Source organism: Protopterus annectens, chromosome 6.part1 (assembly GCF_019279795.1).
Source record: "Protopterus annectens isolate FY-2018-M chromosome 6.part1, PAN1.0, whole genome shotgun sequence".
Lineage (NCBI taxonomy): Eukaryota > Metazoa > Chordata > Ceratodontiformes > Protopteridae > Protopterus > Protopterus annectens.
In genome coordinates, this window is record NC_056738.1 from 474,993,922 (window position 1) to 475,017,917 (window position 23,996).

The following is a 23,996-nucleotide window of genomic DNA, read 5'->3' on the forward strand; positions in this document are numbered from 1 at the left end:
AATTTGTTTCTGCTATTTATACCAGGATGCAGTCAGACCCAGTGGAAGGTGTAGGTCTTGTCAAATGGAATCTAGCCAGTGATGTGAATCATTTAGGAAAAAAATTGTCCAGAGGTCAATGTCTTACTTCTACCTATTTTCTGCCAAAAGAAATGAATACAAAAATTCATTCATTTCTTATGCATTGTGACTCTTTAGACCTCGCCATAGTACATTTGTAAGATGGATTTGTTTTTAACAACTTGTTGAGTCCAAAGCTTTAGTTTATATCTACAGTGTTGTTAAAGGTGTTTTAAATAAGAGGTGTTCACAATGTTAGAGAATGGAGCGTATGCTTATGTACTGGGTCTTCACTAGACGAATATTTTGCTTGTTTATTTATGTATGTATGTATGTATGACCACTGGCTATTCAAATGGGTTTTGATCTATTTTCAGTGGAGAACCTAGCAGAAAGCCAGAATAGATGTTCATACAACAAATTACATTATCAGTTTATGCAAAACTATGATGCAAATGTAGGTACAAAGAAATACATAAATATAACTAAACAAAGTAAGATACCCTAAAGCTATCATATCATTCACAAAATAGACTGTTACTGGTTATAATTACTTGCATACCTCTCATCTGTCCAGATTTTTGCCTCATATTTTTAGCCTGTTCTTTATGAAACTTATGTTATACATATATTTGAGTTTTAGACATCATATCCTTCAGAAAATACATGCTAACACAAATTATTTTGTTATAGCAACTTGTAAAGTTTATAAGAGCAATATGTTAAATCTGCCCCTATTTTTGGGTCTTTGTCCATCCATCATTTTAGGCTTCATCCTGATTTTTTGCACTAAGAAGGGGTTGGAAGTTATGATCACTTGAGAAGGCAGTAGACATGAATGAATCAGTTACTTAGCATGATTCATTTGCCCTCCGTTCAAAAAGATGAGAGCATTACCTCTAAGTCATTGCTTCAGTGTGACACATGGACACAATGTCTTTATTGTAAAGCAGCCCACATATGCAACTCAGCAGTGCAGAAATGAAGAATAAATCTCTCCCTTAAGCAATGCTCCCTCCTACATGTCTGGAATGTACCCCAGTTTGTCTGCATTCAATGTGAAATATATCTATTTATTTTTAAAAAGATTATTTCTGGAAATTTATGGATTTTTTTCTGGCTGAGTAAATCTGGCAGAAATCATAAGAGAATAAGACTGTTGTGTAAAAGTAAGTGAATTCTTAGTGCTGTGCATTTTGTTAGTACGTGTATATGGAATAAGGAAGCTGCAAATACCTGGAATAAATAAGGTGCTCAGTTTAACACCTTAGGGGACATTCATCATGCATTAAATTTGATTGTATGAGTCTGACTTCATTAATGTGGCCACTGATAGAAGAAACAGACACTTGGGGGTATGTGTGTTCAGTCGCCAACTGACCATCTATTACCTACTACAGAGACTTGGTTTCATGTTGTTACCATTCCCTTGTTGCTAGTGTTAACCTGAGTCATTACCATGTCTATCTGTTCTGATTTGCAGGGCTTAATCAGAACTTAATTTTGTACATTTAGGATTCCTGTGCAAAACTGCTTACGCATTGTTCTCCTTTAAATTGTCATATCATACCACCCAACTCTAAACATCATGTTCCACTTTGTAACATATTTACCCATTCAGGTAATTAACGAGGTCTAACTCTGCTCTTTCTTTGCACCTCCAGCTTAATTTGCCATATGTGCTGCAGATATTGAAATCTGTTCCAGTATCGATTCTGATGGTACTTTATGTCCTCATTTGGCTCTTCTTTCAGTTGTCATCATTGCAACTTTAAGGAGATACACGGTTGTTCATTGCACTCCATATCCTACCAGTATCCAAATAACAATGTGCAGAGTGGCAGTATAACTGGATTCCCACAGCACAACATTGACACTGTATGTGACTTTATCACCTTGTGACCTATATGTTGTCAGGGTTATAAATATAACTGAATGTTTGGACTCTTCTACAAATATTTTATGATTGTACTCATTGTCCTTACACAATCACCAATAGGCTTGCTAGGACCATTTTTGGATTGGCTCCTCCGTAATGTCTCATTCCAATGAAATGAAATTTTGAACAAATTGTCTTAAGTGCTATACCTTATACAGCACTGTGAGAGGTAACTGCTAAGAGTATTGATGTTCTCTTTTTTGTATCTTACTTCTCCCCCCTCCCCGGGCTGCATGATTGCAATGGCATCGGGAATAGCAGTACATATGCTGTGATCCCTTAGTTGATTATGACATGTAAAGATGGTGAGCCCCATTTCCTTCACCACGAGCTGGTGTTTATGCTTGCATCTGACACTATTTCCTAGTACACAAAGCTGACAATGAGTCATTCCTACTAATTATGTCACACTGCACATTTTGTGCCTTGTGATCTTTAGTTGAAACCATGCTACAAATGGAACTGATAGCCATGTTACAAATATTCCAGTGATTTGGTACAGAGACCACTTTTTTAATTAATGAGACCATAGGTTTTAATAATTCTATAATACAGACATCTTTTGTACCATGTAGGTCTGGCAAGTCCCTGGGAGACAGTAGAAATTAATAAGTGAAAGGCAGTTATTATCCCCTACACATGAATTGTAATGTGTCTGCCTTTTTTATTGGTCTACTTATCTATTATAACCAGGTGAGTGACCATTCTTAAACCCTATTCAGCCATAAAGTGGCTGATAAAGATATGTAGACAGCTTAGTGAAGCTAATCTACAAGATATTTTTCAGTAAGTGGCAGAACACCTGGAGAAAAATCATGGAGATATCCCACAAAACTCCATACAAACAGTTAATGGAAATCACAATTCAACTTCATACCCTGATGAGACAAAAATGTTATCACTGAGTCAAAGTGTTGCTCATTACAAAGTGTTTCTTTTCTTTTACAAGAAGAATGAAAAAAAATCAGTTTGCTGTTATTTATTTATTTCATGGGGGGGGGGGGGGGCTGGAGCCCAGCAATCAGTACCATGATCCACTCCTGACCTTGACATCTGACTAATCGCATGCATGCATCTTCTTCTAAATTACAAAAAGAAAAAAATAAATAAAATAAAAAAGCTATATTGTTTGTGAATCAGAAAAAGCTTATTAATACATTAAAAAACTAGGAAGTCCAGCTCATGGCAACAACCCTATTAAGAACACTAACACATTCAGGTATAAGAAGAGATATATAGCCAGACCAGTTATCAAACTTTCATTAATCATGTAGCAATATCAAAAGGAAAGACAGATGAATTACTCTTCTGCAGATGGAAAATGTTTTACTTCGTTATACCAGAAGGTCGAGCAGCATTTGGAAAAAAGGCTACTACCTTCAGATGTTGATATTGGCCATGGTTTCACTGCCACCACCTCACAGAAAGAAAAATCCCCCCTTCAGGTACCTTTTAATATCATCATCATCTTCATCATCATCTTTTGGCTTTTCCCATTAGGGGTCGCCACAGCGGATCATCTCTTTCCATTTCTTCCTAGCCTCTGCATCATGCTCTGACACACCAACCGCCTGCATGTCCTCTCTCACCACGTCCATAAACCTTATCTTAGGCCTTCCTCTATTCCTCTTACCTGGCAGCTCCATCCTTAGCATCTTTTTCCCAATATACCCATCATCCCTCCTCAGCACATATCCAACCAACGCAATCTTGTCTCTCTTGCTTTGTCTCCAAACTGTCCAAAATGAGCTGACCCTCTAATATACTGATTCCTAATCCTATCCATCCTAGTCACACCAAGTGCAAATCTTAACATCTTTAACTCTGCCACATCCAGCTCTGACTCCTGCCTTTTTGTCAATGCCACTGTCTCCAACCCATATAACATAGCTGGTCTCACTACCCTCTTGTAGACCTTCCCTTTCATTCTTACTGGTACCCGTCTGTCACAAATCACTCCTGACACTCTTCTCCACCCATTCCACCCTGCCTGTACTCTCTTCTTCACCTCTCTTCCACACTCACCATTACTCTGAACTGTTGATTCCAAGTACTTAAACTCGTCAACCTTTACTAACTCTACTCCCTGCATCCTCACCATTCCTCTACCCTCCCTCTCATTTACACACATATATTCTGTCTTAGCCCTGCTGACCTTCATTCCACTGCTCTCTAGAGCATATCTCCACCTCTCCAGAGTCTCCTCAACCTGATTCCTACTCTCACTACAGATCACAATGTCATCTGCAAACATCATAGTCTACAGGGCCTCCTGTCTGATCTCATCTGTCAACCTGTCCATCACCACTGCAAATAAGAAAGGACTCAGAGCTGATCTTTGATGTAATCCCACCTCCACCTTAAACGGATCTGTCACTCCCACTGCAGTCCTCACCACTGTCACACTACCCTCGTGCATATCCTGTACCACTGTTACATACTTCTCTGTCACTCCCGACTTCCTCATACAATACCACAACTCTTCTCTAGGCACCCTGTCATATGCTTTCTCCAAGTCTACAAAGACACAATGCAACTCCTTCTGACCTTCTCTGTATTTCTCCAATAACACTCTCAGAGCAAACATTGCATCTGTAGTGCTCTTGCCTGGCAAGAAACCATACTGCTGATCACTAATCATCACCACCCTTCTTAACCTAGCTTCTACTACTCTTTCCCATAACTTCAAGCTGTGACTGATCAATTTTATCCTTCTGTAGTTACTGCAGCTCTGCACATCACCCTTATTCTTAAAGATAGGTACCAAAACACTTTTTCTCCACTCCTCAGGCATCCTCTGACTTTCCAAAATTTCATTAAACAATCTAGTTAAAAATTCCACTGCCATTTCTCCTAAGCACCTCCATGCTTCCTTTGGGATGTCATCTGGGCCAATGGCCTTTCCATTCTTCATCCTCTTTATAGCTATCCTTACTTCTCCTTGCTAATCTGTTTCACTTCCTGATTCACTATCCCCACATCATCCAACCTTCTCTCTCTCTCATTCTCTTCATTCATCAGCCTCTCAAAATAATCTTTCCATCTGCTCAACACACTCTCCTCTCTTGTGAGTACCTTTCCCTCACCATCCTTAATCACCCTTACTTGCTGCACATCTTTCCCAGCTCTGTCCCTCTGTCTAGCCAATCGGTACAGGTCCTTTTCTCCCTCTTTGGTGTCCAATCTCTCATACAACTCTCCATACGCCTTATCCTTAGCTTTCGTCACCTCTCTCTTTGCCATGCGCCTCATCTCCTTATACTCATGTCTACTTTCTTCATCTCTTTGATAATCCCACTTCTTCTTCACCAGCCTCTTCCTCTGTATACTCTCCTGTACTTCCTCATTCCACCACCAGGTCTCCTTGTCCTCCTTCCTCTGTCCAGATGTCACACCAATCACCTTTCTAGCAGTCTCCCTTACTAGTTCTGCTGTAGTTACCCAGCTATTCGGTAACTCTCCACTGCCTCCCAGTGCCTGTCTTAACTCTTCCCTAAACTCCACTTCACAATCACCCTTTTTTAACTTCCACCATTTAATCCTTGGCACTGCTTTCACACTCCTCCTCCTCCTCTTCTTGATCACCAACACCATCCTACAGACCACAAAATGTGTTAATTCTTGCTTCCCTTAACAAATACCACTGTTAAATCTTTTCCTGTCCAACAGAGATCAGATCAACTCATTGGCTACTTAAATTATTCCATTTTCCTTTTTTCTCAGACAAGTCTCAGTACAACTTTAGATCAGTCACTCCAAATGCTTTATTGTTTTGCACCTATGCAAAAATATGCTTTCAGTGACCACAGCTTTCGGTCAGTAGCCCTTAGGCTTTGCATGTCACTGAATGTTTCCCTGAAAAGAAGGGGAAACATATCCTATTTTTTTGAAATGAACTAAGAAAACTAAAAAAGGAATCTGCTTAAAACTAGAAATACAAATGCTTTAAGATAATATGCTCCCATAACTTCCCTAGTTGCTTTTGTGCCCTCTATCCAAAACTCAGCCAATTAATAGTAAACAATTATATGTAAATGTTAACTCTCTCCCCCCTGCTAAAACACTGCTTTCCTCTTTCTAGTCCTTCAGGTATACCACCTAAATACCAAACAGCAAGTTTTTTTTCTGTATGGCTTACATTTTCTCAAGCCCCTGCATTATAAATCTGCTACATTTCTATCATAAATAATCATACTAATATTTGATATTGTGCATTGGTACATAGGTGATTACTAGGCTAACAACCCCTGAGGTCCTTTTTAAGCCTAGCAATGCTTCTCAGATTTATCTGACAAGTTTTTGTACTATAGGGGTATTTTAAGGGGCATATGTAGGAGGGAGCATGGGTAGTCAAACATTTATAGGCTCTCCCTTTCTACTAGAGACATAGGTGCCAGACCAGGGGTAAAGTTCTGTTTCCCCATTCACTGGTCCAAGTTATGCTTGACTCTGTTTAAGGAAGAAATTGGCTTCATGTGGACGGAAAAATCTGTTTCAGAAATCGGGTAGTGTGTCTCCATGTCTTATTTATGTTACAGATGAGGTTTGCAATTATGCATTTGTTTTGCAGATGTGCAATAGGTCGATCAGAGCCATATCTGTAGATGTTCTGTAGGGCAGGCATAGATCACCTTTCAGCTATCGTTAGGAGACTGAATACAGGGATAGGGCTTTGAGGTGGTTCATGATGAAAGTGATGTTTAGGCCATATATGCTTTCGGTACCATATTTCATACATGTTTCTTTACTATGCTGTGGTACTGTGTTGCAACTATTATATATTGTTCTCTGTTCTGGAATGTGACCTACATCGTAGTCGTATTATTTTTTCATTTTTGAGTGCTTGTAGGCTGAGTCTGTAGAAGGTCCATGTATGTCTGTGCTCTACCCTGCCTGACAAATACAGATGAATAAATGTATAAATGCATATGTACATATACACATACATATGCAGTTTGTACTAGATCAACATAATGAGTCTTTCTGAGTGAAGGCTAATCTAGATTTAGAATGTTCAGGAAAAGTAAAGTCTGTTCTAACTCCAGAGGTAGTATAGTCGGCTTTAATGTACACAACTTTCAGCTTAATTAGTGACCCATTAGAGAGGTGGTTTTGAAGTCATCTTAATCCCAGTTTCCCAAGTCTGTGTTTTATTCTAAATGAAAAGTCAAAACAGTTTATTGGGTTGAAGGATCTCCTTCGGTCCACAGATATAGATATATTCCCATCAATTAAGCCATTCTCATATTCTTATGGAGAGACTTAGTGGCTAAAAATTAGACTGAGGTACTTTAAAAGTCTTTCTGAAACCTATGCTTATGATAAGAAATTAGGTTGCATTTTGCAGAGTGACTCACAGCTGGAGAGATACTAATTTCACTAGCAATTTGCTAAAAAGGTTAGCCTTCCTGTAGGCCTCAGATGAGATGTATGTCGATTTCAAGCACTGATATTACCAAAGCAGTTTACGCAGAAAATGATGCCACAAGCATAGAATGCACACATATGTGCAAACACATAAATGCAGGAGTGCTTGGACACATACACAAAAATAACATTTTGTTCTTGGGTCATCGCAACAGCCTTAGTAATCATCTTAGTAGTTGCTGTCCTCAGGGAAAGGGATTCAGTGTTTTCAGAGTATCTGCAGCTGATAATGGCTAGCTGTACAAATCAGTATACAAGGGCTATGTCTTCACAAAACCATATGAATCCTTAAATTCAAGGCTGTCTAGATTTGTCCTGGTCCACTTCAATAAAAACACAACACCGAATGCCATTTGACGACCTTTATTAAACTTCCATAAATATGATTGTTAACCAATAGTAACAGTTTTTAACTAAAACATGACACAGGTGATAAGAACCTCCATGAAAGGAAACATAAAATAACCATAAGGGCAGTGTAACCACTCACTCTTGGTAATCAGCGTCCCCCACTTGCTCACTAACAAGGCAGCATTACCCCACTCACCTTCAATTTATGGAATTACACCACCATCCAAATAAGCAGCTCTGCTTGCTTATTAACATATCCAACAGAGCAACCGCTCACTTTCCTTCTCAACTTATTGAATTGCGCATCCAACAGCAGAGGGGGAACAAAAGAGGGCAAGCCTGCCCCTCTTCTCTGCCTTCCCACTGAAATAACCACCAACCCCCACTAATAAAAAGAAGGAGGGCAGGAGAGTAGCAAGTTCACACTAAAATGTGACTTCAACCTCAATTACACTTGACAAAACCCTCTAAGCTCCTCCCTACTCTTACCTCATTTCCTCCTAAACCTCCCACCATCCCATTTAACCCTATTCTCCCCTTAGTCTCTTAATCCCTGCTAATCTATGTGCCTAGCCACCACTTGGAAATGTTCCAGAACAAAATTGTCTGTTCCAAACCTCATTTGTCCTGGTCCACTTCAATAAAAACACAACACCAAATGACATTTGACAACCTTTATTAAACTTCCATAAGTATGATTGTTAACCGATAGTTATAGTTTTCAACCAAAACATGACACAGGTGATAATAACCTCCATGAAAGGAAACAAAATCACCATAAGGGCAGCGTAACCACTCACCCTTGATAAGCATCATCAACCACTTGCTCACTTATCTTACACTAACAAGGCAGCGTTATCTGCTCACCTTCAATTTATTGAATTACACCACCATCTAAATAAGCAGCTCTGATTGCTTATTAACATATCCAACAGAGCAACCGCTCACTTTTCTTCTCAACATATTGAATTGCACATCCAACACTAGAGGGGGAACAGAAGAGGGCAAGCCTGCCCCTCTTCTCCGCCCACCAGCCTGACCAGGATGTTCCCCCTCTCTTTAATAAGCTTCCAGCAACCTAACCACCATTAAGACATCTGGCCAAACATCATTTGGTGTACCCCATCTTCTTTAATCAAGCTGTAACAAAGTCATCACCACCTTAAACCCCTTCACATAAGTAACGAGAATAGCCAGTTACCGAAGCAGCTGAAAATAAACCACTGATCTCTCTCCTATGTCAAGATAGCAACCCTCATTTCATTACCTAATATTGTCACTGCACATGAAATTATAACCCTTACCTCATGACCAATGGAAGCCATGCCAAGATTCCATGAGTATTGCCAGCCAACTGGACAACCAATCAGTAAGCTCATTACCACTAGAACCATGCAGAGGCAATTGCATACCATCATGCTACCTTGCGACCCCTTTTATCACCCAGTTAATGGAACAACCAAAAAAGGTCTCTTTACAATCAGTGCAATAACCATCCTAATGATGCCCTGATAATTAACATCCAACTGGCCAAGCAACCAATTGCATAGGCAACTGAAATTAAAACCAATAATCCCACTCTAACACCAGATAATGCCCTTCTAACATGTGTACTCATATCTCGGTCATTACATGACAGAATCACCACCAGCACTATAAAGCACAAAGCCATCCAACAAATGAAAACCCAGCAGTACAAAGCAAAGCATCGAATAAGCAAAATAGTATTTGCTGATCCACACCCACTCTCACAGAAAATACAAAAACATCCGTAAATGAAATACCCCCAAAAGGACAGGCCAAACATATTAGGCCAAGTTTGAACGTTCTGGAGAAATCTATAAACTGTGTTACTTGATTCTTCAGTGACCTAGTACCTGAAAACCCACCTATAATGCCCAGCACTAAAGTACTCTGATGTCTTACTGCCTCTCCTACCTGAAAACTTTGACCATCACAAACCTATCCTGCTCTCCAGTTCATTGACCGCAACCTCACATTGTTATCCCTACCCTCTCACAACCAAGACTTGCCATTAATCAAAAATGTTACCAAAGATGGAAACCTCATATAATATCATCTTTGCTTAAACCTCAATCCAACCTATATAGATATAGATAACCATAACTTTCCCCTTAAACCTAACTGACAAATCCGTCCCCACAGGAGAACTTGACACACCCTCTCTACCCTCTGCATGATCAGAACTACCTAGCCAAATTACCCTCCTAATACCTCCTTCAGCAGTAAGCATAATTATACCCATCCCTTGCAATGAATGGTATGCTCCCATGGTAATACTCCTACAACCTGCCCCATTTTAATGAAGACCCTATGTACCAATAATGCAGCAAGAGTTTAAATCCTAGTGCTTACCTTCCTACTCAAAGCACAAAATCAAAGACATTACATTGTAGTTGCAAGAGAAATAGAAAAATAAATGCACAATAACAACTGCCATCCAGCTGCATGCTGGAAAAGTGTGACCTCATCGCATACTGCTCCAGCAAACCACATTCACTGCAACCCTCTCTGTCACCTATCAAGTCAACATCCCTCTGGTTGACAGGTGCTGCATCTCTGCACCTCATCTCTCTGGGCCCACCTTGTACACCACTCCATCCAAGCAACATCCATCCCTTCAGGCCAACGACTGATTACACTCTGCACACCTCCTTTTACGACCTCATCGTCCATCACTCCAGCTACCGGCACACTGTCCACTGCGCACTTATTCCTCATTGATCTGCAAAAAAAAAAGAACTGTAAATTCACTGCCACAAAGCAAAATATCTTAACCTTGAGTGCTGTCAAGTTGACCCATAATCATAATGCTCCCATCAATCTTCCAATGTAAATTGGACTTGGGCTCCCCTCCTACTCTTCTACCCTCCCCCTTTTGTTTATTTTATGTTTTTAATTTAGCCAGCTTAATCTTATCAGCTGAAGCTGTTAATATGTCATAATATACCATTAGTATGTGTACCCATTTGTTCCCCTTAACTTGCAAACAATAACACAAGCAAAAGCTATAAACACATACCTCTCAGCCTGTTAGCCCATGTAATGTAGACAAAGCCCAGACTTCTCGACCTCTTCGAGCAAAAGTGTTCAAAAGCCATAAATAAAAGGAGACCGATATATCCTCTGAATGGTATAAAGTGCTCAACTGAAATGTCTGTCATTATTTTCTAAATTTCAGTCTTTAATGCTTTGCCACCATTTGCCAAACCCCAACTCTATGAAAACAACCCCCAAATATGAAACAAATTCTGGATGTTCCATGAAATCTGTACAGTTGAAAGGTATACCAGAGCAGTTATTTATGGACCAGACCAACCTCTCAACCCAACACAACAGGCTATACAATAAACTTGAAACCAACCCCCGCCCCATCTCACACAGTGCATGTTAAAGCCCATTGTACCCATGCAGCTGCAGGGAGGACATGCAGCCCCACTACTACTGAATCTGGCCCATAATTTGAATCAATGAACCAACAAGTTATTCCCCCTCCCCAAATGTTAAAAGCATGACCCTTCAACCCCTTACCTTTATCTGTGATGCTTAAGTACAGGAATCCGACAACAAAACTAAGCCTCCAAAAGCCTTAAGTGCATTCAACCGCATGTCTTTAATAACCAGATAACTTTGCTTGACACTACCACAAAAAAGTAGTCCCTATGCTTAGCCATTCTGCTAGACATGCATTACAGATACATGTATACACCTTGTGTGTATGTATTATATACACATGCACATACATATATTTTCAAAATATATCATATATACATTTACCTATACAACACACTTGCACACACATATACACACCCATACCCTAACCCATGTACAATACACAAATTCAATTAAATGCATGGAACAGCTAATCAAACCACCTACCCTGCATACATGGCAAACCAAACACTATGCCCCCCCCTTACCACCTGCATTGACTAGCTGTCCAATCTGGGAACTATATTCAGATATTTCGGCCTTCCATAATAACTTACATTTGCCCATCCATGGATACCTTTGCTATATTTCCATTGTACTCTTTCCAGTGTAATCATGCTTGTTTTTTACAGGGTTACCATATTGTTATTTCATACTCAAGTTTGGGTCTAATATAACTAACCAACAATGAAATTATTTCTGATTTCCTGACTATATAAATCTTTTTAAACAACCTATAGTTCTATAACTAGCATTAACCAATTGATTGATATGATAAAAAAAAAAAAAAATCTACCACTATACCCAGATCCTTAAATGAGTCTACAGCTTCAACTATTGTGTGCTGTATTAAATATTCACCTTTCAATTTATGCCTACCAAACCTCCTATGCTTAGTTTTGATGTATGTATCAGCATATCAATCTCCTCTGCCCAAATGGTCAATTTAATCAAGTTATTTTGCAGACATGCCTTATCTGTAACAACTGTTACCCACTTTCAGGTCATCTGCCCCCACCCCCCCCCCCAACAGACCGTAGAACACCTCAGATAAAAAAATCTAGGTCTGAAAGATACAATCTAAACAAGTAAGGCTTAGGACAGAGCCCTGTGGGACACCCTGACTATAACCAAGGATTTTGTTTGTCCAGTTTCCATGACCCATTTGTCAGCCATGCAGCTATCCATCTTATCGAGAGTACATCAAAACCTAGTTGTGCTAACTTATTGACAGTGTTACCCTGCCAAATGCTGAAGTTAAATCTATATACATTACATCACAGCACAATTTTTCATTCATAACTGTTATTATATTGTTATAGAACATCATGTTATAGGTGGTAATAGATCTGTTTTCAACATATGCATGCTACTATATGGTTTTAGGTCTGGACATTTCGCAAAATCTGTACAGATAGTAGGTATGTAGAGAAGTCCACCCCCTTTGCAACAACCCCACCCCCAATAGTAGCAACTGCGCATGAACAGCAATGAAAGCCCTAGCAAGCCCATGAACAACATCCATCCTGTCCCAACCATACCATTCAGAAGGACTCAAAGTCAGAAACTTAGGGAACCTTTCCCCTTACATGGCCAAGCAACAGGCAATATGCTAGCATGAACCTCAAACCAACTATAATGAACATCTTCACAGTGGACAAATACCTCAACTGTTTCAATCCATGCAAATCCAAAGTCAAGGAAATAAAATGACAACCATATGCAGCTGCCGGCAGGAGCGGCCTTAGGTCAACTGGTGCCCTAGGCAAAAGGTCTCCATGGTGCCCCACACCACACCACCCAGTGCCCCCATCCTGGTCTACCTACACCAAATAAATAATGGAAAAGCACCCCTGCTATAGCGGCGCCCTAGGTGGCTGCCTAGTTGACCTATGCCTAAGGCCGGCTATGGCTGCCAGTACAGTGGAGGCTGTGCTTCCATTCACCTATCCAATTGTGGCTGAATGAACAGCAATGGGATATTCCGTCTCAATGTCTGTCAACATGCCGAAATCCGAGCACCACTTTCCCTGCTGGAGCTAGCTGCTGTCCCATTCTGTTCGATTCTAGTCCTCTCCTTGCCTGCTCATCCCCCACCCTCCCCCACACTGGCTGAACACACCACAGCGTGAGTGCAAGTACAGTGAACAATTACACCCAGGTGCTACGAACCGGTGAAAAATGCAAATCTTCCCTCCTGGCTCAGCAGATGAAAAAGGGCATGAATCCCCCTACCACTACCATCAATGTGCATGTAAAACTACTTTACTTTTTTTTTTGACAGTTGACACCCTCCCCTCATTCTCCCTAAAGTCTGAAACTCAAATGCATATCCTCATTTCCCAATTTGCCACTGAAGCACACCACAATATAAGGCACACATCTGGATGTACTGCAAAACTCTGTACAGGCAAGAGGGATACTCCTTTACCCTATCCCTCTACCGTAACATCAACAGAAGTATGGCAGCATGTTTCCTCTGACAGTAAGTCAGAAACCAAAACCTCATCCCTAGCAACTGCGGTCCAGAGTCCTCTAACAACAATCGGATAAAGTTGATAGAATAACAGGTTCACACTGGCATGAATTCACTGCACAGCCGAATGTGGAAATCAATCACCTCCCTATTAACAGACCTGAAATAAATGCAGGTCATACATAAATCTATAAATGTTAGCCCCTAGCTCCCTCTTTTTCTTATGTGGTCTGGTGCACATCTCGACCTCCCCCCACCATCTACCCTACCCAACGCACATGTGCGGAAACAGCCATTCACTCGGGCACCTCACAGCCCCTGAAATTACCATCCATGAGCTGGCCAGTCATCAACCCGACTCTAAGCGTCACTATGTCACTGCCGCAATCCTTCCCAGCCTACCGACAAATCAAAGCGTTGAAGCACCGTCACTGCAAGCGGTTAAATAAACAAATGAAGATGAATTCGATTGGAATAAAAATCCACCGCAAAATGTATACAAGTAATGGACCTACTCTGCTGCACAAACACAAATGCCTGTTGGAAGTGTCTAGAGTCTGGACAAACCTAAGGTATGAGGGAACAATGGCACAACACCGGAACGTGCTTGCACTATTTAGTTTATAAACTTCAAACACGGGACTTTGAAAGTTGCTCAATAGAATGTGTTACCACACTGCCTGTAGGACGTGCGGGAAAACAGCACCACAAGAGAAAACCCATATGGACCTAGCGAAATTTAAAAAGTAAATATGTTTTTTTTTTTTTTTATGCGGGAAAACAGCACCAAAGAGAAAACCCATATGAACCTAGCGAAAACCCATATGGACCTAGCTAAATTTAACAAGTAAATATATGTTTCTTTTTTCTTTAAATATACATATATATATATATATATATATATATATATATATATATACATACACACGGGAAAACAGCACCAAAGAGAAAAGCCATATGAACCTAGCGAAAACTCATATGGACCTAGCAAAATTTAACAAGTAAATATATGTTTTTTTTTTTTTTAATATATATATATATATATATATATATATATATATATATATATATATATATATATATATACACACACACACACACACACACACACGGTGCATGCCCCCATATGGAGTCGCTATTAGGAAATTAACCATGGGGAACAACTCAATGCCCTTAATACTAATGGGAGACAATAGACCATAGATTTGTCTCCTGATTCCTTGTTACTCCCACTGACTACCCTCATAATAACCCCCACAGTGACTTCCTAACCCACTACAACCTGGCCAGCTACTCCTGGCTTTGGGAGAGAGAGAGAGAGAAGAAAATGTGGTACTCACCTCTCCCTTTCTACTGGTCACCCAAAGGCCTAACTGATCAGCAGCCTACCTCAGGTCATCACGGACGTGATCCTGCACTTAGCAAGTTCACTCCAAAATGTGACTTCAACCTCAATTACACTTGACAAAACCCTCTAAGCTCCTCCCTACTCTTACCTCATTTCCTCCTAAACCTCCCTCCATCCCAGTTAACCCTATACACCCCTTAGTCTCTTAATCTCTGCTAATCTATGTGCCTAGCCCCCACTTGGAAATGTCCCAGGACAAAATGGTCTGTTCCAAACCTCATTTCTCATCCCATGCCTACAGATATCCTATAGCTACAGAGGACACTTTTTGTTCTAACTGAAAAGTATAAAGCAGTTCAATGGTATTTGCCAGTTCCCAAAAGCTTCAGTACCTCCCCCTTTAGTTTAAAGTATGATACAGGAAATACAATTCCATGTGTTACTGAGCAAACACACCTGGGTATAAGTTTAGATCCCACCCTTTCTTTCAAATAACAGAGTCAAATTGGTTGGCAGAACCATGACACACAAAAGAATGAATTAAGGTATCCCACCTCCTTTCCCCATTAGAACATCATGCCATTACCTGGAAAGTTCCATTCCCAAGCCTGAATACGGCTTGCACTTCTGCATTCACTAAAGCAGCAACAGCTGCAAAATACCAATGACTAAAAACAAGATGTGCGGATTTGTCCTACTTGCAAATGCCCAAACCCACCTCTGCGACCTACTAACTAGATTCATATAGCTGCCAGCAAACAACAGCAGCTTAACACTTCTACTTAGCTATTTAAAATACTGTTCACACCTCAGAGTTACCTACTTATGAAAGATCATAACACTTTCTTACAGAAAATCTAATTACTCAGATCAGACCCCACTTTAAAACATCTACTGGTGGTATGCAAAATTAAGACCTGGAAAGTTGGAACCATCTTCCTTCATACGTCAGAAACATTAAGCAGCACCATCTTTAAATAACAAATGAAAGCATCATTTTTATTAATTAAAATTAAGTGTTCTGTACATACTTCCAGGACAATAGCTAACACAATATACATTAATACAGCCTTCACTGTAGGCAATTTCTATCTATTACTTGTTTTTCATGTGAATACTAGATTGTATTAATTGAATTAATGTATGGTTTCATCTTGGTGCTGGTTTGTATTTTAAACCTGCACAGGCCTAAGCCATTGCTGAAAAGGTTCTGCTGACCAGCATACATACTTGGGAAACAAATTATAGTAAATAAACAAACACAAATGCACTTGAAACTATTAGCCAAAGGCTGAAGTTTTGGAATGGGGTTACTTGATTCATTTTCCTGTTTATTTAGTTAGCTTTGGTACTTTTATCCAACATTGTTTAACCTCTTGGTATTTTTTCAACCAGCGAAAAGGAAGGCTGTAGCTACATTCTGGTGACAGTATTCTTAAAGCACTGGATTTATATCATATAAGAAACTACTGCTGGTGGGAATAGTGCAGCCCCAATCAGAGTAATCCCAGAGTGCATTTGCTAAAGTTAGGGTTGTAACCCAACATACAGACTCAAGGTATTTATGAATGCATTCTGCTTTTCTTCCTGGGCGTATGATACCTTCATTCTTGTGTGGAGGTCTTCAGCACTACTGCAGCTTGTGTTTCCACTGCTACCATTTCTTACCTCCACTCACTGATGCGTCTGCATATAGAGCAGGCATGCGACTTTTCATAATATTTCTTTTATTGTAGCAGTACTCAGACTTCACTACATTTTCAAGTATTTCCTGGTTTGTTTTTGAGATATTCTACTTCCTACTCAAGTACTCATCAGGTTTTGAGAATTACTACATTACATAGATGTGCAATACAAATACTACCTCCCCCTTGCTTCCCTTACCAGTTAACATTCAGTTGCCCAGTGTCTTAAATATCCCCATACTCCCTGTCTTTATGGGGTAACAGTGGCTGTTCACAAGATGGGAAGTGGAAATGTAGAACAGATAACCTGACAGCATCACTTGCCCTGTCTTTGTACATGGAGGGTGGGGGAGGGGCAGGGGGTTCTGATATGTCCTAACTGGTCAGGGCTGCCTGACATCATACTCATCGCAGTACATAACATCAATTAACTCCTGCCTCTCCCCCTAGTATGTTTAACTAAATGTCTGTTTGCTATGGGGAATGTTAGATTACAAGTAGAATCCCCACTCATTCCTTGTTGAATGGATGAAATGACAGATGTCATATCTTGCGACCTCAGTGCATCAGTGCCTAAGACAGTGATAAAGCTCAGGATGCCTAGATAGCAATTAGGGCTCTATTTCTCTATGCCCATGGAGCCAGGGTGAATTTGAAAATATACTGATTAAATATGTGATGTAGTAATCTCTTTAAATGCAAAATGCTAAATACTGTATCCTTGATCACTCATGTGTTTACTTAAATGGACTTTTTAGTAAAGTGGGGTGCTGGTGTTCTAGTGATTATGATTTGACACTCACCACCATGGCTCTGGTTTGGTCCGGAAATTTTAATAGGTTTGAGTGCTTCTATGGCTTGCCTTCCTAATATACTGTCACAAGAAATATATACTTGAAGAAAGTCAGGGGTTCAAACCAGGTAAAAAGAGGGCAGAAGATTAAGTTCATTCCTTGTTTATTTATCTCAGGTCAAAAGGTAAAATTAAGATGGATCTCAAATAACTATGCAGCTGGAAATATTTTACAGTTGTTTGTGATGAAGTTGTTGCCAAGTACAACATATTCTTTCCCTGGCAGGTTGCCAAAGAAGCAATTACATCAGTTATATCCTTTAATGCAATAGTCATTATTTTATAGCTTTTTTAGCAAGAGAGAGAGAGGAGAATTACAAGTCATTTGCAGAACATTAGTCAAAACAAAATGTTATAATATAGATAAAATGAATTTTAATCTTTTTAGTAAATAAGCTTTTTTTTATCTGACTTAGTACTACATCTACTTGGAAGGATTCAAAAGCCAAAAATTGTAATCAGCTGAAACTATTGTTTGAAAATGTTGATGGTTAATGGCTATTTCTCATTTTTTTGGTTTTATAGTTTATGGCATAACGATGGTTAATGATAAAACACTGATGTATTTAAGAGGAAACCGTTACTTTTGCCTCCAAATCCTAGTTGTGCCAACCTTAAAAAACGTGCATTTATCTGTGTTAATGTTTCCTGTCGACAATTTTGGCAAGCATTTAAATGACCAGATTACTGGAACAAAAGGACTGCAATGTCAAAACACTGAAAGCAGCACACATTTAGCAGTAAAACTTTACTTTTTGCAGGGAGAAAGCCTCCTGCATTGCTATGCAGGAGGTTTTACCCTCTGCAACCATACAGCTTAATTATTTTAACAATGAGACCGCATACCCCAGAGGAACGTTCATTATTTTCATCCTAAGATTCTACTTCAAAATTAGTATCAAAATGCATCGCAGGTTGGCTTTATAACACTGTGGCTTTTTTCCTTTTGGTATTCCAGATGCCGTTAAAATGACTTCTGGCACTATCATCGAGAACTACTTTAATCAAATTTGTACACCAAGACATTATACAAGAATGACAATCTACTTTCTTAATATCAGTGAAGAAAATATAACATGTTTTACAGGAAAAGTGTAATATTATTTGAAATGATGCAATTCAAACATTCCTGAATATTTATTAAAATGTCACACTCTTTTGGTAGCATTCAGATCATGATGTTACTGGCATTATGTCACAAACAGTCTATGGCTTCACAGATTGTTTATTTTGAAATACTGCATGCTTATAAGATCAAAGACTACTTCCAATTAAGTTTATTCAGCTGCATGATGTACTTTCAATACCCCCAAAATTCATTTTATGAAACATCTTTCTGCCTAGAAATGTCTGAACAAAACTCGATTGTTAACATTGCCTAATAATGACTTCATGCATTTATTTAGGGAGAAGCAGGGCCTCCAGGCCCCAAAGGCTACAGAGGAGAAGATGGTCCAATGGGTCCTGAGGTATGTATGTACAGCCTGTTATTTATGAACTACAGTAGTCCTATGCATTCATATACAGACACAGTATGTTGGAAAGTGGCTCCATCTTTATATCCTTGATATACGGTTGCATTATTTGCCTTTTCACAAAATTCACTAAATTGAAATATGCATAAACGTTTATTTTAATGGTATGCTCTTTATGAGCTGACCTTTCTAAATGTAAAAAAAAATGTTAAGGAGAAAGAACGAGAGAATAAAATATCACCAGTTTACTTAATGAAAATGGAAATTGTGATTCCAGCATTTTCATTAAAAGCGAGACAAGAAATTCAGCTCTAAATATAAGTATGGGGTATATGTGCATTTATGAGTGCATTCTACACATAGACTTAAATGCGAGTATAAACACACAAGTGTAAACACACATGCATGCACACAGACACACACTTGTTAACTTCTCATTTACAACAAAGATCCTTAGGTTTTATGCAGAATATTAAAATGCAAGCTTGACTTATATGGTTATAGCAAGATCATCAGCATGTACAATCAGCTGACAACATGATAAATGAGATGGTGTTTATAAACATGGTGAGGGGAACCGAATACAAGACAGAGCCTTGTTGCACTCTAGATATGGCATGTACTTGGTATGAGGAGGAACTGTCACCTTATATTCTGAAGTATGCACCCCTGAATTTTGTTAACAAGCCAAGTATGAGTTGTGCTAATTAAAGAACTTTAGATTTTGTAACTGCATTTGAGGAGGCAGAGTGATATGCATTGGTTTCAATGGAAACTACGTCATAACGCTGTCAGTCTGTCCATTGATGCAACTGTAAATGAAATTAAGGCTCTGTTGACAACTGTCTTTTCTAAAATTGTTTGCTATTTTTACTGTAGGTCATAGTTTCTGTGGATACCTTGAACTGACTTTTCATACTTTTCAAAATGGTAACAGAATATTGTCCTGTATGATAGTAAAATCATAAAAATAAACAAGATTTACAACACATAACTATTATACATTAAAATGTTCAAAATTTCAAGATAACTTAAGTGTGACTTCAGTTGGCTGAGCGAGTGAAAAGGATATCACATTCTATCTGTAATTATCCAGGAATTCTCCTAACAAAGTATTTTCATTACTATTACCTCTGCTTAGACATTTTACCTGTTTATTTTACCTATTTTACCACAAACCTGGGGTTTCTGATGCAGACTAATACTTTATTTCTTTTGGAAGAGGCCTTTCTGTATTTTTGAAGAGCTTTTAAAATCTGTTTTTATGAGTAAAGAATATTTCTCCTTACAACTGAAGTAGTCCATTTTGTAAACAACACATTAAATAGTTTCAGCTGGTTGCACCCTCCCTCCACAAACACACATGCACATTTTCATTTAGCTTTTAGGATTTGCATGTTGAAGATATTCATGATTCTTAAAGAGCAACATTCAAGTATTAAAAAACTGGGTTTTATCCTTTTAATTATAAAAGAAAGTGTGACAAGGAAACAGTCAATGAAAGATGTGTTTTCCCAAAATTGTATAATTTCAGTTGAAATACTGAACAGATAGTAAAGCAGTCAGTGCATACTAAAACCACTCACTTAACAAAATGAGGGTCTATCCAGTATATACAAATAAAAGTTTCAGGAAGACATTATTCTACTAAAAATGATGCAGTATAAGCCCCATTTTTTTTCTGCAACAACTCTACTTGGACAGCAGTAACTTGGTCACTCTAAGAGGCTACAACTTATTTTATTTCTCATGCCAAACATTTCTAACCAAGAAAATTAAAGGTCTTAAAACCAACTATCCCAACAGATTAACTGATCTCTTCTTATGCACAGCTTTAGTGGTTGCTCAGAGATGAACTATGTCTCACTTATCAAGCCATCATAGACCCAAGTTGTATTTTATTCCACAAATACCCACACTAGGGACACCAACAAACAAAGACAACTCACTGGGGAGTTCCTACCTCAATGTATTTCTAGCCTGTGGAATATGTCACACCTCTATGTCGAATAACATTCTACTAAGGATACCTTTAAGACTAGGCTTCATAATTGTATGGAAAGTCACAAATTCTCCCCAGAGTTATGCACGGCCCTGGTCAATGTGGGAGGTTAGCACTTGAAAACAGTGACAAGAACATTTAATGTGTGCACACTTCAAGGTGCATACAATTGTACATCTTATGGTCTTGTATGCTCTTACCAAATAGTGTTCCTAGGTCTCATGCTCATGTAAGGAAAAATACTCATGATTTAAGAATTCCAATATGTACATGCTTATTCTGTTTTGATAATAAACAATTTGTAAACGGGGGTGGGGGAGCGCTGTGGCAGTTATTTACTGCAAAAAGGTACATAAAGCTTTTCAAGAGATACAGTTTGTCCAGTTTTCATTGCTGTTACCACGCCGACAACAGGCTTAGTAAGCTTTTCCTCATACTTCAGAGTCCAGTGCAGCAGGCCCGTCTATCGTACACATTGTACTCCATGCACAGACTGATAAATCCAAAATCAGACACTCTCTTATATGTACCTGACTGACGTACACAGCTCCATGTCCATCTGTAGTCTACATACCCCAGTGTGTTACATAGAGTTTAGATATCATGTGTATGTTTTCTGCGCTACAGTAAATTACAATCACTGTTGCTTCAGTCTTCTGTGTAACTGTCATAGGACTGAATAGAAACAGAAAATAGCGATATGATATAAAAAAGAAAAGTTCTCCAGGCTACCTGGCAAATGTTCACAGAAAAACTGGCATATGGAATATATAAATCATATGCTACCTTTTATTAATGCATACACTTCCAGTAAAATCAGCTGGTTACAATGTAATATGCAATATTGCCATTTGGTGTTTTGTGTTACTATAGCAGAGATGGCTTTGTAACCTCATATTACACAGTTTCATAGAATAATAATAATAATTTCAGTGCTGCATTAGAATCAGGAGGATTACTGATAATCAAAGCCACAATTAAATTAACATTGTTTTGACAAAATTTAAGTGTGGATTCTAGATTAATGGAACCAGTTATACTATATCACAGGCATTGATTTTTTTTGTTGAAAGTGTTTAGGTTTTGCTTTTATCATTATGACCACATCTGTTCATTTTATGTTGTACTATCTCTGTTTGACTCTGATTGTTTTTCACAGGGTCCAAAAGGACTCAGAGGACCAAAGGGCTGCCAAGGAGAGGCTGGCTTAGCTGGAGAAAGGGTAAGAATAAACACAGTATGTGTTTTCCTGAAGCAGGTTTTAAAATCTAAGGAGTTGTTGATGACTGGTCTGGATATTGTTAATATTACACTATTGTACATGTGGATATACGTTGTGTCCATGTGTATAATTCGATAACTTGTGTAAGTGTGCTTATCAGTACAAATGAAAATAAAAAAACACAAGCTGCAGCAGTTATCTTGATATAGTAGCAATCAATTTTAAGAATGTATAAATTACAAACAATTCTGACAACTTGGATCATGTGGCTATGACTACATGGTTTATTTAAATTATGGAATGAAAGCAAACAATACCTATCTAAAAAAATCTAAAGTAACACCCAATCTAAGCTTCACATTTTACAGACAGGCTAGAGTATGAAGATTTATTTTGTAAATGGTTTTCTAAGATTCACTAATGAATGCTTTGCCAGAATTAATTTTTTTTGACTTGCTGTTAATTTGGTGCAGAAATACAATTCATAAATGTAAGGGTTAGCTTTCAGAAATTGATTAACCATTCCTTTGGAATTGCAAGTATTAGCCAAGTATTATTTCTAAAAGTATGAATGTACTGACAGCCTAAATCAGTGATAACTAATCATACCAATGTTTAGATCCTCGTCGTTATTTGAAAGGTGACGACATGCAGTACATTGTAATTAGGTGTTCAGAGATTTATAGGTGCCATAGTATATGCTTGTGTGATTTACTTTTATTTTAACAAGGATTTTAGAAAAGCATGCTTCAATCACTTAACGTGACTTAGGATTAAGTAATTTGGGAGGTAGATGACAATTGCTTAAGGAAAGCTATACTGTAAAAATATATAGAAACTGTGATCATGGTAAAATGTTAAAAAATAAAATGCAAAAATGATGCAAGGCCAGAAAACAATAATTCCACACTGTATTTATTTTGTTTACATCCTTGCTCTAACATTAGACAATTGCCATATGTAAATGAAAGGATACAGCAGTTTTGGGAATTGCAGTCAGATATGGAGTAGGGTCCATGTGGGAAGCGTGCCAAGGTCTTTATTTCATCAAAGGTTGTGACAGTTGACTGTGATAAAGACAAGACTAATACCATCCCTTCTGTAATATGACTACCCAAACTGTACTGATCTAATGATCATGCAATCCCCACAATTACAGCCATATCACATGCTTCAGATACGTTCATTCAAATGGATATCAAGGGCTGACAGCACGAGGTACTCAGTGCAGCATCTTAGAGGGCAGATCACATTGTATTTCTGTTTTCCTATTAAAATCTGACCATTAAAATGCCACTTACTCCTGATCTTGGCATAGTAAAATGCATGCTGTGAATAATGGGTTTCTTGTCCTTACTAAATACACAGCTATCCATAGTGCTCATTAAAGACATTGTCACCAGATCTCATCACGTTATTGTGTGTAATATAGTTTAGAATTAGTGGAAGGTATTTTAAAAAGGAAACAGTGGTCATGCCTCAACAAGAGGACAGATAGTAACCCATATCAGTAGTTTATCATGCCATTGAATCCTACATTAATGGTTCTGTTTCCATCTCTACCTTAATGTATTTATGATTTTAAGTAATGTTTCATACCACTTGCATGTGTTACATGTAATTTGTATGCATGTAATTGTCAGCTCAATACTGAGCCTGATGTATGCACTTTCATTCAGGTTACCCTTGTAGAGTCTAAATGACA

General features: G+C 38.6%; 1 protein-coding gene across 2 annotated transcripts in view; it reads left to right on the forward strand.

Annotated features, from left to right (window-relative positions):
* The window catches only part of COL6A1 (collagen type VI alpha 1 chain), a 343,520-nt gene that overhangs the window by 221,918 nt on the left and 97,606 nt on the right, over nucleotides 1-23,996 (forward strand). For both annotated transcript variants that reach the window (XM_044075923.1, XM_044075922.1), the window contains exons 21-22: nucleotides 18,999-19,061; nucleotides 22,229-22,291. In XM_044075923.1, the coding sequence (XP_043931858.1) occupies nucleotides 18,999-19,061; nucleotides 22,229-22,291 (126 nt within the window). The remainder of the gene's footprint in view (nucleotides 1-18,998; nucleotides 19,062-22,228; nucleotides 22,292-23,996) is intronic.